The 13,797-nt window shown below is 42.1% G+C and overlaps 3 protein-coding genes across 3 annotated transcripts; all 3 read left to right on the top strand.

Moving 5' to 3' along the window:
• Window positions 1-881: 881 nt before the first annotated feature.
• Window positions 882-8,605, top strand: LOC142625006 (uncharacterized). Its single transcript, XM_075798721.1, has 2 exons — window positions 882-1,505; window positions 8,474-8,605. Exons 1-2 carry the CDS (start codon window positions 882-884, stop codon window positions 8,603-8,605), a joined length of 756 nt encoding a protein of 251 aa, XP_075654836.1.
• A 495-nt stretch (window positions 8,606-9,100) lies between these two features.
• Window positions 9,101-11,294, top strand: LOC142625005 (uncharacterized). Its single transcript, XM_075798720.1, has 4 exons — window positions 9,101-9,316; window positions 10,010-10,145; window positions 10,198-10,460; window positions 10,800-11,294. The coding sequence occupies exons 1-4, from the start codon at window positions 9,101-9,103 to the stop codon at window positions 11,292-11,294; spliced, it is 1,110 nt and encodes a 369-aa protein (XP_075654835.1).
• A 137-nt stretch (window positions 11,295-11,431) lies between these two features.
• Window positions 11,432-13,528, top strand: LOC142625004 (uncharacterized). The gene is made up of 4 exons (XM_075798719.1): window positions 11,432-11,659; window positions 11,840-12,318; window positions 12,433-12,624; window positions 13,186-13,528. Exons 1-4 carry the CDS (start codon window positions 11,432-11,434, stop codon window positions 13,526-13,528), a joined length of 1,242 nt encoding a protein of 413 aa, XP_075654834.1.
• The last annotated feature ends 269 nt before the right edge of the window (window positions 13,529-13,797 follow it).

The raw sequence follows: 13,797 nt of genomic DNA, 5'->3' as shown, positions 1-13,797 counted from the left end.
ATTGTGAGGCACCGCGGTATTGAAATTGACCAGTCCAAAATTGAAGATATCCAGAAAATGCCAGAGCCCAAGAACCTGCGAGAACTTAGAGGCTTGCAAGGAAACCAGCTTACATACGACGGTTTATTTCAAACTTGGCAGGTCGATGTCAACCTTTCAATAGATTAATGAAAAAGGATGCACACTTTCAATGGGATGAGGCTTGTAGCAATGCTTTTGCGCACATCAAAAGATACTTGCTTAATCCTCCAGTTTTAAGTGCTCCTATCCCGGGAAAGCCTTTGGTGTTGTACATCGCGGCACAAGAAAGGTCTCTAGGTGCTCTTATGGTACAAGAAAATAAAGAAGGGAAAGAAAGAGCCCTTTATTATTTGAGTCGGACTCTCAATGGAGCTGAATTAAATTATTCTCCTATTGAAAAGATGTGCCTCGCTCTTTTCTTTGCCATAGACAAACTGGAACATTACATGCAAGCACATATGGTCCGTTTGATAGCAAAGGTGGACCCGATTAAATATGTCCTCTCTAGGCCAGTGGTTTCGGGTCGCATAGCTCGATGGGCAGTCTTGCTGCAAAAATACGACCTTGCATATGTTCCGCAAAAAGCCGTCAAAGGACAAGTATTAGCAGATTTCTTAGCTGATCACCCAGTTCCATCTGATTGGGAGTTCTCTGATGATTTCCCAGACGAAGATGTGTTTTACATTGAAGTAATGCCACCATGGATGATGTTTTTCGATGGGGCTGCACGTCAAGAAGGAGCGGGGGCAGGTGTAGTGTTTGTTTCTCCACAACGACAAATACTTCTATATTCATTCTCATTAAGCGAACTCTGCTCTAACAATGTAGCCGAATATCAAGCATTGATCATTGGTCTACAAATGACCATTGAAATCGGCATATCACATCTCAAGGTCTTTGGGGATTCCAAATTAATTATCAACCAAACCTTGGACCAGTATGATGTCAAGAAAGAGGACCTTGTCCCTTATTGCAAATATGCGAAGAAGTTGCTCACAAATTTTGAGGCAATTACATTGGAGCATATACCGAGGAAGGAGAATAGACAGGCTGATGCTTTAGCTAATTTGGCTACCACCTTAGCATTATCCCAAGAAGAGACAGCCAAAGTTGCTGTTTCCCAAAGGTGGGTGGTGCCTTCCGTGGTTGAAGAAGAAAAAGAAGAAAAGCAAGCCAACGTCATCTCTGTATGCCTTGTCGAAAAGGAAGATTGGCGACAAACAATCATTGAGTACCTTCAACATGGAAGACTCCCAGATGATGTACGCCACAAGACCGAAGTTCGGCGAAGGGCTGCTCGATTCATTTACTATAAAGAAACTCTCTTCCGCCGTTCATTTGATGGTTTATTTCTCCGTTGCTTAGGAGAGGAACAGGCTAAACAAGCCTCAGAAGAAGCCCATTCTGGAATATGTGGTGCACACCAATCAGGTCCTAAGTTACACTACAGGATCAAGCGAATGGGTTACTATTGGCCTACAATGGTGCAAGATTCCATGGAGTATGCTAAGAAATGCGAAGCTTGTCAATATCATGCAAACTTCATCCATCAGCCACCAGAACCTCTACACCCAACTGTAGCTTCTTGGCCTTTTGATGCATGGGGGCTTGACGCAATAGGACCATTACCAAAATCATCTGGTGGCCATTTGTACATCTTGGCTGCAATTGATTACTTCTCAAAATGGGCAGAAGCTGTGCCTCTTAGGGAAGTAAAAAAAGAGACGGTGGTCAATTTCATCCGAACTCACTTGATCTATCGGTATGGTGTCCCTCGATATATCATAACCGATAATGGCAAACCGTTTCAGAATAGGTTGATGACAGAATTGTGCGAGAAATTTGCATTCAAACAGTACAATTCTTCTATGTACAATGCCCCAGCGAATGGATTAGCCGAAGCCTTTAACAAAACTCTTGGCAGTTTGTTAAAGAAAGTGGTATCCAAAACTAAGCGAGACTGGCATGAAAGAATTGGAGAAGCATTATGGGCATATCAAACAACATTTCGAACGCCTACTCAGGTTACCCCATATTCTCTCGTTTATGGAGTAGAAGCTATCCTTCCCTTAGAACGCCAGATCCCATCACTACGGATCGCCATTCAAGAAGGGTTAATTGAAGAAGAAAATGCCAAGCTTAGGTTACAAGAGTTGGAAGCACTGGATGAGAAAAGGCTCGAGGATTACACACGTGAGCCCTCCCTTTTTGTAAAAAGAAACAACAAAAAAAAAAAACAAAAAAAAAAGCAAAAAAAAAAAAATAAAACAAAACAAAAGAAAAACAAAAAAAAATCACCAAAACCAAAAAAAAAAATCATCAAAACCATGAAAAAAAAATCATGAAGAAATTTTTTTTTTTTTTTGTTGAACTACGTAATGACTTGATCCCTCTCCGAGGTATGTAGGCAGCTTAGTACTTTTCACTAGGTTCAGTCACATAAAAAAAAAAAGACCGCCAGTCTAGCTTGAAGAGTTTGTCCAAAAGTCGTCAACATGCTTTCAAGAACCCCTTGATCGGCAAGGCGTCGCTTAAGATCAATCAATTGCTCACTATATGATGTTCAAAGATCATTGTGGTAGAAAGTGATAGCTGCAAAGAATTGGTGTTACTTAGCTTTCCTTGAAATAATGATAAGTTGATTCTCGGTTGTGGAGTAAAATAAAATCTTCAACCTCTGTTGCAAGGAATGGAGTCTGCATGGCATTGCTCATCTTTTGTGGACATATTCCCACGTCTCTGAAGTATACTTTGCATCACTTATCTCCTGGGGGCATCTTTTTTGTACCTTTCAAGTCTAGGCTATATTGTCTCTCTTCTAGGTTGTGCCACTTCACAACTCTGAAATTTAAACCACATCATCTCCCTTCTGAGTGGTGTTGTTTCACATCATGTCTCTAAAATCTGGACAACGTCACCTTCCTCCAACATCTGAAGTTGATGTCGCATCATCTCTCCTCTAAGGGCATGTTCGTGCAATGTCAAAATCATGGCGGCATTCTTCTCACATCTTCAAGGTTTTATTGGCATCTCTTTGCATCCTCAAAGTCTTGATGGGAGCTACTTGAAACTTCAAGCTTCAATATTAGTACAACTTCGATGCGAACGAAGTATTGACGTAGCTTCATGGCAAAGATGAATGTTGGCATGGCTTTTGTGCAAATGAAGTGTTGACGTAGCTTCATGGTAAAAATGAATGACGGCACAGCTTCGATGTGAATGAAGTGTTGACGTAGCTTCATGGCAAAGATGAATGTTGGCATGGCTTCTGTGCAAATGAAGTGTTGACATAGCTTCATGGCAAAAATGAATGTCGGCACAGCTTTTGTACAAATGAAGTGTTGACGTAGATTCATGGCAAAGATGAACGTTGGCATGGCTTCTGTGCAAATGGAGTGTTGACACGACTGCATGACAAAGATGGATGACGGCACGACTTCAATATAGATGAACTGTTGGCCCAGCTTCGATGTGAATGAAATGTTGACGTAGCTTCATGGGCGATAGCATTATTGCCTAGCTGAATATCCTTATGGAAACGTCGTTGTAAAGACAAATATCACTAAAAGATTGTTGATGCAAGAAAAGAATGTAATAACATGAAGGCATACGTTCTTGCAACGTTGCTATCAATGAAATACAAAGTCACCAAATGAAGGCAAACACTTCTATGAGAACGTCAGCGTGAAGTTTGATGTCAAAATCCAAAAGATCAAGGAAACTGAGCTGCAAAACAAAAACAAGCAACAAAAAAAAATGTCAGAAAAAAATCCCATTGCATGTCTAAACAAAGGACAAAAGAAAAAGAAAAAGAAAAAAAAAAATTTCTTAAAAGCTGGAGAAGAAGACTGAAGGCTAGGAATGCCCAAATAAACAAAGCCAATCTCACATCTTATATAGAGAATTTTTGCTAAACTAGCAGACAAAAAAAAAAAGGGGGAGAAGTAACAAAATTCAACAAGCAAAGCTTCTCTTCCAAATTTTCAAATCTTCTGACAGGAGGCCATAAAAATCTTCGGAAGACTTCACACAAATAAGGAGGAGTCCAACAAAGCCTGCTTATCTTCAAATTTTTCAAAGTTCTCTAACAAAGATGACCCAAAGAATCAACATTCAGCGGCCACCACAATTTCTTCATCCTGTCAAGGCGGCCACCACAATTTCTGCATCCTGTCAGGGTGGCCACCACAAAATTAGACCAAAGAAAAAGCCATAAGTCCAACAAAGACCCACGACTTTCTCGTCCAAATTTGTGAAAATCCAGACCTTATTTCACAAAACTGATACCACCATTAGAGCTATCGGCCTTCGATCTACAAAACCTGAAATTTTAAGGTCCAAACGATGAGCCACGCGCCACCACGCGCCGCCACAAGCTCGCAATGACCACCGGTTTAGTCCATCAAAACTGTGCAAATCTGTGCACAATTTCACAAAACCGACCATATAGCAGTCTTCTATGGCCATATAACTACAAACTGTGAAAATTTCAAGCCCAAACGATGAGCCACGCGCCGCCAGAAGCTCCGACGAAGCGACACGCGCTCCCACGCGCCGCCAACAAGCTCCACGCGCCTACACGTGCCGGACCATCGTCACCACGCGCCTACACGTGCCGGATCAACTTCCCACACGCGCACACACTCCACACGCGCACACGCTCCACACGCCCAGGTCGATGACGTCACGGATGACGTCATCCTCCTCGGCCCGGTTCGAACCGCTTCGACCCGGTTCAACCCGGAAACTCGACCCGGTTCCGGACCGCCTGAAAAAAAAAAAAAAAAAAAAACTTTGGCAAAGTGAGACTTTAACTTTGACTTTGACCAAAAAAATCAAAAATTTTAAAACGGAACTATCCCACTCAATTTTACGTGTACTTTTCAATTTTGGGGTCTGTTTCTTCAACCGAGACTTGAAAATTGCACAACAGTCCAATTTCTAAAAAAATTGACTTTTGCACAAATTTTGACCAAAAGTCAAAAATTTTAAGATTGACCTGTCTTGCTCAATTTTTCATGTACTTTTTAATTTTGGAGTCTATTTATTCATTTGAGAATCCAAAATTGCTCAAAATAGTGTGATTCTACAACTATTGGCTTTGATGTAAACTTTGACCAAAAATCAAGATGTTCAAGCAAGATTTGTCCTATCAGGTTTTCGCAAAGATTTTGATTTTGAAATCTAGGTATTTGTTTTGGACTCAGAAACTACATCCGCTTCTCCAAAGTACTAGCGGTGTCCAAAATTTAAACTCTCAAGATCATAATTTGAGACCCATCCATTTGGTCTAGATTCCCTCAAAATTATCCTCCAGACTTGATCAAGGCTCCCCTTTCAAAAGCAGACGAACTCTCACAAGTATGTCTCAAAATTGAAATTACATTGGGTCACTACTTCAGCCTATTATTTTCGTCGGTGCCTACCAGTCTTCAACCTAACGTTCCCATTCGGCGCCTACCATTCTCATCCACCGTTCCCACCAAAAAGTCTCATCCGCCATTCTTAACTACCCAGCTACCATTCTTCATCTCCTCGCTATAAATAGAAGGGCCAGATCCGCTAAATCCATCAAGAAAAAAAAACACATACTCTGAGTCATGAAATGAAGATTTGCTTCTTTCAAATTTTCAAATCCTCCTTCTCACAGCCAGTTCTCATTATGGCCTCGTCATGATCAATACCTAGCAACCAAGATCGCTTCATGATCAGTTTGAAATCAACCCCTTCATGGTTCAGTAGCAACCCTTCTCACAACATCATCACTATTTTAGGATTTAAACAAATTTTGTTTCCTCACATAATGACCACGTTTGTTCATAGAGTTATTCATAACAAGGTCTGCATCGACCTCCCATGCCTCCGTGGAATTGGTTGGCCAGGAAATCCAAGTCCAGCAGAGACACCTGTTCCTAAAAACAGGGCTTCCGTAGTCTCTCTTCAATTGTTTGGTCTCCCAATAGAAGCGGTGGTTCGGAACAAACAGCAGCTTGGCTGGTTTCTAAAACCAGGATCACAAGTTAGCTCCATCTTTCATTTGTTGTGCTTTCCCAACACAATTTCATCAAGTGAAGATGGTAAGAAGTGTTGGGGTATCCTACAAATTGTCTCCTATCCAACACTTGTGATGACCTCCCGGGTACCAGCTCATCGGAAATTAGCCTTCGGTGTCGGTGAATGGTCACCAAAGCCTCATTCCATGTTTCCACCAGCATGGGGTCCAAAGGTCATCATTGCCGGTACCACAAAACACACTTTCTGGAATTACTCCAACTTAAGATCAACTTGAAGAATTTCAGAAAATATACTTCTGAAATTACTTCAACTTAATGTCCGTCAGTATGGTCCAGTCACACATGCACATTCAATGACTTGCCATCGGACTTCATTCAGCATGCAGCCAGTCCCAGATCTGAAGGTGTACTTCCCAAAGACATCTACGCCAGAGAGTCCCCAACATGTAGGGTCAGGGCCATGGTGTCGTATGTCTCATCCATTCACTTTGCTTCATCACCATCTTCTTTCACCATCAACAACAACATGCCCAAAATCCCTTCTGAAATTACCTCAACTTAACCAGAGTGATGCGATAACACGAGCATATTCAACCACACTCCCACATGTTCTCTCTGTGACCCGAAGTATACCCTTCAGATATAACTTCACCAGAAGTCCTTAAAAATAAGAGGCTAGCTCCAGAGCTCTGCATGCTGTACCCAGCCAACATCCTCACCTCTTCTCCATCTTCAACACCTTGTGATCGCCACCAACGATCCAAAATACCCTTTGAAATTACTTTGACTTAACCTTTGCTCAGAACGCTCGGTCACACGAGCACATTCAAATACTGGCAGACCCCTTCTCGGTCTCATCAAAACCTTTCATATGGGTGGGTCTACTCGTCTGCAATTACTTCATCCTGTTAAAAGCTCCACCACCTTCAACTATTTCACTAGAAGAGTCAAGTAAAAAAGAAAAAAAAAAAAGACCCATTTTCTTTCAAGACTCTTTCATTCACCACACTCCAAAACAGTGTGCATGAACGAGTCTCGATGGGGCATTTGTAGAGAGGGAAAATTCCCGACCTATCACAAACTGACACATCATACTACTAAGTCCACAAAGTACAACCAATTACAAGGCGCCACGTATTGCTGCTAGGTTTTTCCATCACTATTCGGATTCCAATAGAAATTTGCCAAGTGTCATTGAAATAAAGGCATGAAACTGCATCAGCATGTGTAAGCGATGACACAAGCAGCCCTACACATGTAAGCGATGACACAAGCAATCCAGCACGTGTAAGCGATGACATAAGCAGACCAATCAAGCTATGACAAGTGTCGCCAATCAAACTCCGCCACGTGTTGCTCACCTACCCCTAAACTCCTATAAATAAAAGCCTTCCTAAGACATTTAGGAGGACACACAAAAAAACACACGGACAGAGAAAAGGAGGAAGAGACAGAGAAAAGAAGATATCTTGAGTTCAGAAATCCAGAAGCTCTTCCGGAACCAAACCTCGAAGCCTCCAAGAACTTTAAGAACTTCAACCTCGAATACAGACAACATTCGAAGCAAAGTCATCCAAACTACTTATCTAGATCTCAAAGGTCACTGGAATCAAGCTTAAAAGCCTCCAGAAACCTCAACAAGCCACAAATTGGTGAAGCTCTACGGATTCAAGCCTCCAAAGCCCCGAAGAACTTCCACCACAAACATTCAAATATGAAGAACAATCGAAGAGGAATCATCCAAATCATATTCCTAAACCTCAAAGTTCACTGGAATCAAGCTCAAAAGCCTCCAGAAACCTCAACAAACCACAAATTGGTGAAGCTCTACGGATTCAAGCCTCTAAAGCACCGAAGAATTTCCACCACAAACCTTCAAACACGAAGAACACACGAAGAACACGAAGAACACGAAGAACAAAGAATTTCTAACAAGCTCATAGTCAGAGATTCATTGTAATTCCGTTTCAAAGATCTTCGATCCATTCCTCAGCTAAATTGAAGAATATCTTATGTTCAAATCAAAATCACATTACCACAATTCCAATCAATAAATTTTTCAAGGAGATCGAATCAGAGGATCACTCTTTTGTAATTACAGAGAATTGTACCACATATTCATCAATACAAATTCGCATTTGTGAAACTATTTTACTTGTTTGATTTATTTCGAACTAAGGAATTTAGTTGTCTACAACAAGAAGCATTCTTTCTTATTCATTTCTTCGATGTAGACTTTCCTTGTTCGCGCATTGGATATCATAATTAGATTTGACTTCCCATCTCTAAACAAATACATTGTGATAGAAAAACAATACAGTCCACATTTAAGTCAAAATGGTGCTTAAACTGCTTTTTCGCCGTTACAATTGGAGCCGTCTATGGGAAATATTTGAATATCCTTGTGTTACTTTATAGTTATGTCTGATCATTGGTAGAGCGAATTGCAAGAGTTTGTCAGCTCCCAACTCAAGGATCAGTTTGTCAATTTGGAGAGGAGAAGAGATCGCCATGAGGCTTATACACATAGTCAGGAGGCATCTTTTTCTTCAAGGCGAACAAGGCAGTAGGAGGATAGCCGTCAATCGCTAGATGACGAAGTGTATGATCTGGAGAGAAAGTTAGAGCGACTACGTAGACGTCTTCAATGCAAGACGCGTGGGAGAGATGATAGGACTCCTTCTACAGGCCAGTACTCGAGTTCTGGCAGTGAAGAAAGTTATAGGCCTAAAAGCAAGGCTCCTCCCAGTGAGTCATTTACGTCATTTTCTCGATATACCTTAGGAAGAAAACACTATTGTAAGAAACTAGTCACTCCACTAAGGAGGGGTCAAGGTCATGACGCCATGGGTAAAGCCCTCCTTCAAATATCCAATTCTCCCTTTTCTTGAGGGATTGAGTAGGCCAAGCTCCCTCGTCGCTTCAACCAGCCTACTTTCACCATCTACAATGGTAGGACTAACTCTGTTGAACATGTGAGCCACTTTAACCAAATGATGGCTATTTACTCCAAGAATAAAGTCTTGATGTGTAAGGTCTTCCCCTCAAGCCTCGGATAGGTGGCAATGAGGTGGTTTGATAGTCTGGTGAAAGGATCCATACATTCTTTTGAGGAGCTAACCAGGGATTTTGGGGCAAGATTCTTGACTTGTAGTCGAGTTCCCAAACCTCTGGATTCGTTGCTTTCAATGTCAATGAGAGAGGGAGAAACATTGAAGACTTACTTCAATCGTTTTTATAATGAAATTGATGGGGATTTCAAGGATGTGGCGACGTTTAAGGTGGGTCGCCCCATGAATTCCGATTTGTAAAAATCACTTACCATGAAACCCCCTCGGAATGTGCACCAATTGATGGACTAGATCGAAGAGCATAAAAGGGTCGAGGACAATCAAAGTTCCTCCTAAGGTAAAAATAACATTCCTACCAATGGCCGGAGGGATAACTTAGAAGGCCGGTTTTTATCTTCCCGGCCGAGGAAGGAATATTACAATCAAACGTCCCATGAGGTTACTGCTCCCCAAATGGTGAACTCGGTGTTTAAGGAACCAATATATCAAGTTCTGGACAAAATGAAACACGAGCCTTGCTTTAGATGACCGAACAAGATGGGGGGAGACCCCACTAAAAGAAATCAAAACTTGTATTGTCAGTATCACCAAGATTAGGGTCATACGATCGAGGATTGTAGGACCTTGCAAGCCTTTTTGGATCAATTGGTGATGGCGGAAAAATTGAAACAATTCCTGCAACAGTTAGGTAATCAAGCGAACCGACCTAGGAATGGATCACACAATGGTGGCGCCCCTCGAGCACATTTAGGGACAATAAATGTTATTTTCACAAGCATGATAAAAGAGCCTCACCCAGCTAAAGGGGTAATGGTGATGACAACACAAGTGGAAGGCCCTGGAGGAGAAGCCTCGAGTAAAAGATGCAAAGTCTCGGATTAACCAATCATAGGATATTTTTAGGATGACAAGTTGGGAACCATTCAGCCACACGACGATGCTTTGGTGGTGACTGTGCAAATATCGGGGTATGATGTCAAGAGGGCGATGATTGACCAAGGTAGTGGGGCTGATATAATGTACCCGGACTTGTTCAAAGGTTAGGGGCTCAAACTTGAGGATCTAGACTGGTATGACTCTCCGTTGATTAGGCTCGATGGGAGCTCCACCATCCCAAGAGGGAGGATCCACAGTGAGTATGGATATTATAGTAGTAGATGCCTTTTCGTCATACACTACCATTTTGGCCAGACCATGGTTGCATGCTATGGGGGTAGTTGCATCCATGTTGCATGTCAATGTGAAGTATATCACTAATGGAAGGGTGGTTGAATTGGTGGGATGTCAATCAACAACCAGGCAATGCATGGTGGCATCAGTTAATCACCACATTGTTGAATTGAGGTCTTCCGAAGTAGTCCCGACGTTATAGCAATCATAGCTAGGGTCCCTAGACTCCTCAAATAGTTCAATATCATGTGAGGAGTTAGAAAGGGTCCCTATAGGGGAAGATGCATATCGATACTTTCATGTTGGGTCTCCCAACAATGGATAAAGCGCAGTTGGTGGAATTTTAAAGGACAATCTTGATGTCTTTGCGTGGAATGCATATGAAGCACCCGGAATTGACCTTGAATTTATTTGCCACCATTTGAATGCTAACCCTAGTGCTACTCCGAAGAAAAAAATACCTTGGTGGTCCTCAAAAGAGCATGCTGAAGTTGTTAAGGACGAGGTTAGTAAGCTCAAATAGGCTGGAGCAATCAAAGAGGTTTTCTACCTTGAATGGTTGGCCAATACGGTGGTGGTTAAGAAGAAGTCAGGAAAGTGGAGAGTATGTGTAGATTTCACGGACCTCAACAAGGCTTGTCCAAAAGCCCCATTTTCGATTCCCAGAATTGATCAATTGGTGGATGTAACATTTGGGCATTCGAGGATGAGCTTCCTAGACGCTTTCCAAGGTTATCACCAAATTCCTTGGGCATTGTCGAACCAAGAGAAAACTGCCTTCCTCATTCCAACGGGAAACTTCCATTATAGAGTAATGCCATTTGGACTAAAAAATGCTGGATCAACATATCAGAAAATGGTGACGAGAATGTTTGAGAGTCGGTTGGGAAGAAACATGGGAGCTTGTATTGATGATATGGTGGTGAAAAGTAAAGAAGAGACCGAACACTTGTTAGACCTTGATGATATTTTTGCAATCTTAAGGAGACACAAACTGCATTTGAATGCTTCAAAATGATTCTTTCGTGTTGGATCAGGGAAGTTTCTGGGATATATGATAACTCATCGTGGGATCGAGGTTAACCCCGACCAGATTAAGGTATTCACGATTTGTATCCTCCTCAAAACCCGAAGGAAGTTCAACGCCTACCCGGAATGACGGCAGCTTTGAATAGGTTTATATCAAAGTCTGCAAAATGGTGTAGCACATTTTTTCAACTATTGCATAAGTGGAAGGATTTTACGTGGTCGGAAGAATGTGATAGAGCTTTTGCGGAGCTAAAGGCATATCTGGCCCATCCACCAATCTTGTCCAGACTAGAAAAGGAGGAAGTTTTATATGCATATATGGCTGTAGCTCGGCATGTTGTAAGCTTGGTCTTGGTACGTGTGGATGGAGGAATTCAAAAACCAGTGTATTATGTCAGTAAATCCCCGTAAGAGGCTGAGGTTAGGTATCTATATCTGGAGAAAGCAATTCTTGCTATCATTCATGCCACCAAGAAATTGCCCCATTACTTTCAAGCGCATACTGTGGTCGTTTTGACTCAGTTTTCCTTATAGGCCTTGCTTCGAAAATCAGATTATACGGGAAGGGTGGCCAAAAGAGGGGCCATGCTCAGAGCATTTGATGTCAAATACATGCCCCGAACAACTATGAAGGGTCAAGTTCTAGTAGATTTAGTAGTAGAATTTGCTGAGGAACTCGGGAGCTCAGAGATAGGGGAAATACTTGAAGGGCCTGTGCATGTGGAAACAGTGGTAGCTCAATGTTCCTGGAAATTATTCGTAGATGGTGCAGCAAACAAAAAGGGATCAGAAATAAGGATTGTAATGGTTTCACCAGACGGAATTACTTTGGAGAAGTCACTCAGGCTCGGGTTTTCAGCAACAAACAATGAAGTAGAGTATGAAGCCTTGTTGGTAGGTCTGAATACAATGCAAAGGCTTGGGGCCAAGGCTATAAGAGCATATTGTGATTCAAGACTTGTGGTTGGACAAGTCTTGGGAGAGTATGAGGCGAAGGATCCGAGGATGCTTTGGTATTTAGGTTGAGTAAGGCGACTGTCATGGGATTTTCATTCTTTTATGCTTGAGAAAGTTCCTTGGGGTAAGAATTCCCATGCTGATTCACTCGCAACTTTGGCCTCGGTCAGTAGGGAGGATCTGCCTCGGATCATACCTGTTGAAAGTTATATGATGCCTGCTTATAATGAGCTACCTCCAATAGAAGTTAATTCAACTAGGGTTGGCCCTAGCTGGCAAGATCCATTGGTCGCATTTTTTAAGGAGGGAATTGTACTCGAGGATTGGGTTGAGGCGAAGAAGGTTCGAAGGAAGGCACCAAGGTTTTGGCTTTTTGAGGACCAAAAACTATACAAATACTCATACTTAGGACCATACTTGTTGTGTGTTCATCCCGAGGCCTTTGAAATGTTTATAGAAGAATTACATGAAGGGATTTATGGCAGCCACACAGGGGGCTGGTTACTTGCTCATAGAGCTTTGATACAGGGGTATTGGTGGCCGAGCATGCAGAAATGCTCGTAGGAGTATGTTAAGAAGTGTGATCAGTATTAAAGGTATGCTATTAACATTCACCAACCAGGAGGACTATTGAATCCGCTGAGTAGCCCTTGGCTTTTTGCCTAGTGGGGATTGGACATTGTAGGACCTTTCCCTAGAGCCACAAGGAATCGGAGGTACCTTCTAGTAGCTACTGACTATTTCATTAAGTGGGTAGAAGCTGAACCACTAGCCAACATCTGAGATTAAGATGTAAAAAGGTTTGTATGGCAGAATATTGTCACAAGATTTGGGGTCCCGAGCATCCTCGCTTCACATAATGGACTTCAGTTCGACATTAAGGCTTTTTGAAAATATTGTTGTGAACTAGGAATAAAAAACAGGTACTCTACTCCATCATATCCTCAGAGTAATGGGCAAGCTGAGGCCACAAATAAGGTTATACTGGACGGTCTAAAGAAGAGATTGGAATATCCTAAGGGAAAATGGGTGGATGAGCTACCTCATGTTTTGTGGGCCTATCGCACAACACCAAGAAGATCCATGGGTGAGACCCCTTTTTTCATGACCTATGGAGCAGAGGTAGTTATTCCTACAGAAACAAGGTTCCTAACTCCAAGGTCCGACCAACCCCTTGGTAATGGCAATAAGCAGTCCCTTGCTTATAGCCTTGATTTGGCTGAAGAACAAAGGGAGATGGTTGCGGTTAGGTTGGCGCAATATTAACAAAAATTTAGGCAGGGGTTCAAGAAAAAGGTAAGAGTTAGAGCTTTTATTCTTGGGGATTTGGTATTGTGAAAGGTTGTTGGGAGTGCAAGAAATATTTCTTAGGGAAAATTAGGTCCTAATTAGGAGGGGCCATACCGAGTAACTTCAGTAGCAAAAGTGGGGGCTTATAGGTTAGAGGATTTGGATGGACTTGTTGTACCCCGCCCATAGGATGTAAACAATCTGTGAAAGTATTATTTCTAACCTAGAAGTGTTGTAAGTATGCA

This window comes from Castanea sativa, chromosome 2 (assembly GCF_040712315.1).
Source record: "Castanea sativa cultivar Marrone di Chiusa Pesio chromosome 2, ASM4071231v1".
Classification (NCBI taxonomy): domain Eukaryota; kingdom Viridiplantae; phylum Streptophyta; class Magnoliopsida; order Fagales; family Fagaceae; genus Castanea; species Castanea sativa.
The sequence above is the reverse complement of the archived record's forward strand: the minus strand, read 5'-3'. Positions and strand labels throughout refer to the sequence as shown.

What these genes read in the sequence shown, in the direction of transcription:
- LOC142625006 (XM_075798721.1), top strand. Translation starts at nt 882, where the DNA reads ATGACCATTGAAATCGGCATATCACATCTCAAGGTCTTTGGGGATTCC. An exon ending in GTTACTATTGGCCTACAATG is followed by an intron (nt 1,506 to 8,473) that starts GTGCAAGATTCC and finishes GATCATTGGTAG; the next exon opens with AGCGAATTGCAAGAGTTTGT.
- LOC142625005 (XM_075798720.1), top strand. Translation starts at nt 9,101, where the DNA reads ATGAGGTGGTTTGATAGTCTGGTGAAAGGATCCATACATTCTTTTGAG. An exon ending in AGGATGTGGCGACGTTTAAG is followed by an intron (nt 9,317 to 10,009) that starts GTGGGTCGCCCC and finishes GGATATTTTTAG; the next exon opens with GATGACAAGTTGGGAACCAT. An exon ending in GTACCCGGACTTGTTCAAAG is followed by an intron (nt 10,146 to 10,197) that starts GTTAGGGGCTCA and finishes TCCGTTGATTAG; the next exon opens with GCTCGATGGGAGCTCCACCA.
- LOC142625004 (XM_075798719.1), top strand. Translation starts at nt 11,432, where the DNA reads ATGACGGCAGCTTTGAATAGGTTTATATCAAAGTCTGCAAAATGGTGT. An exon ending in ATGTTGTAAGCTTGGTCTTG is followed by an intron (nt 11,660 to 11,839) that starts GTACGTGTGGAT and finishes TTTTCCTTATAG; the next exon opens with GCCTTGCTTCGAAAATCAGA. An exon ending in GTTCGAAGGAAGGCACCAAG is followed by an intron (nt 12,625 to 13,185) that starts GTTTTGGCTTTT and finishes AATAAAAAACAG; the next exon opens with GTACTCTACTCCATCATATC.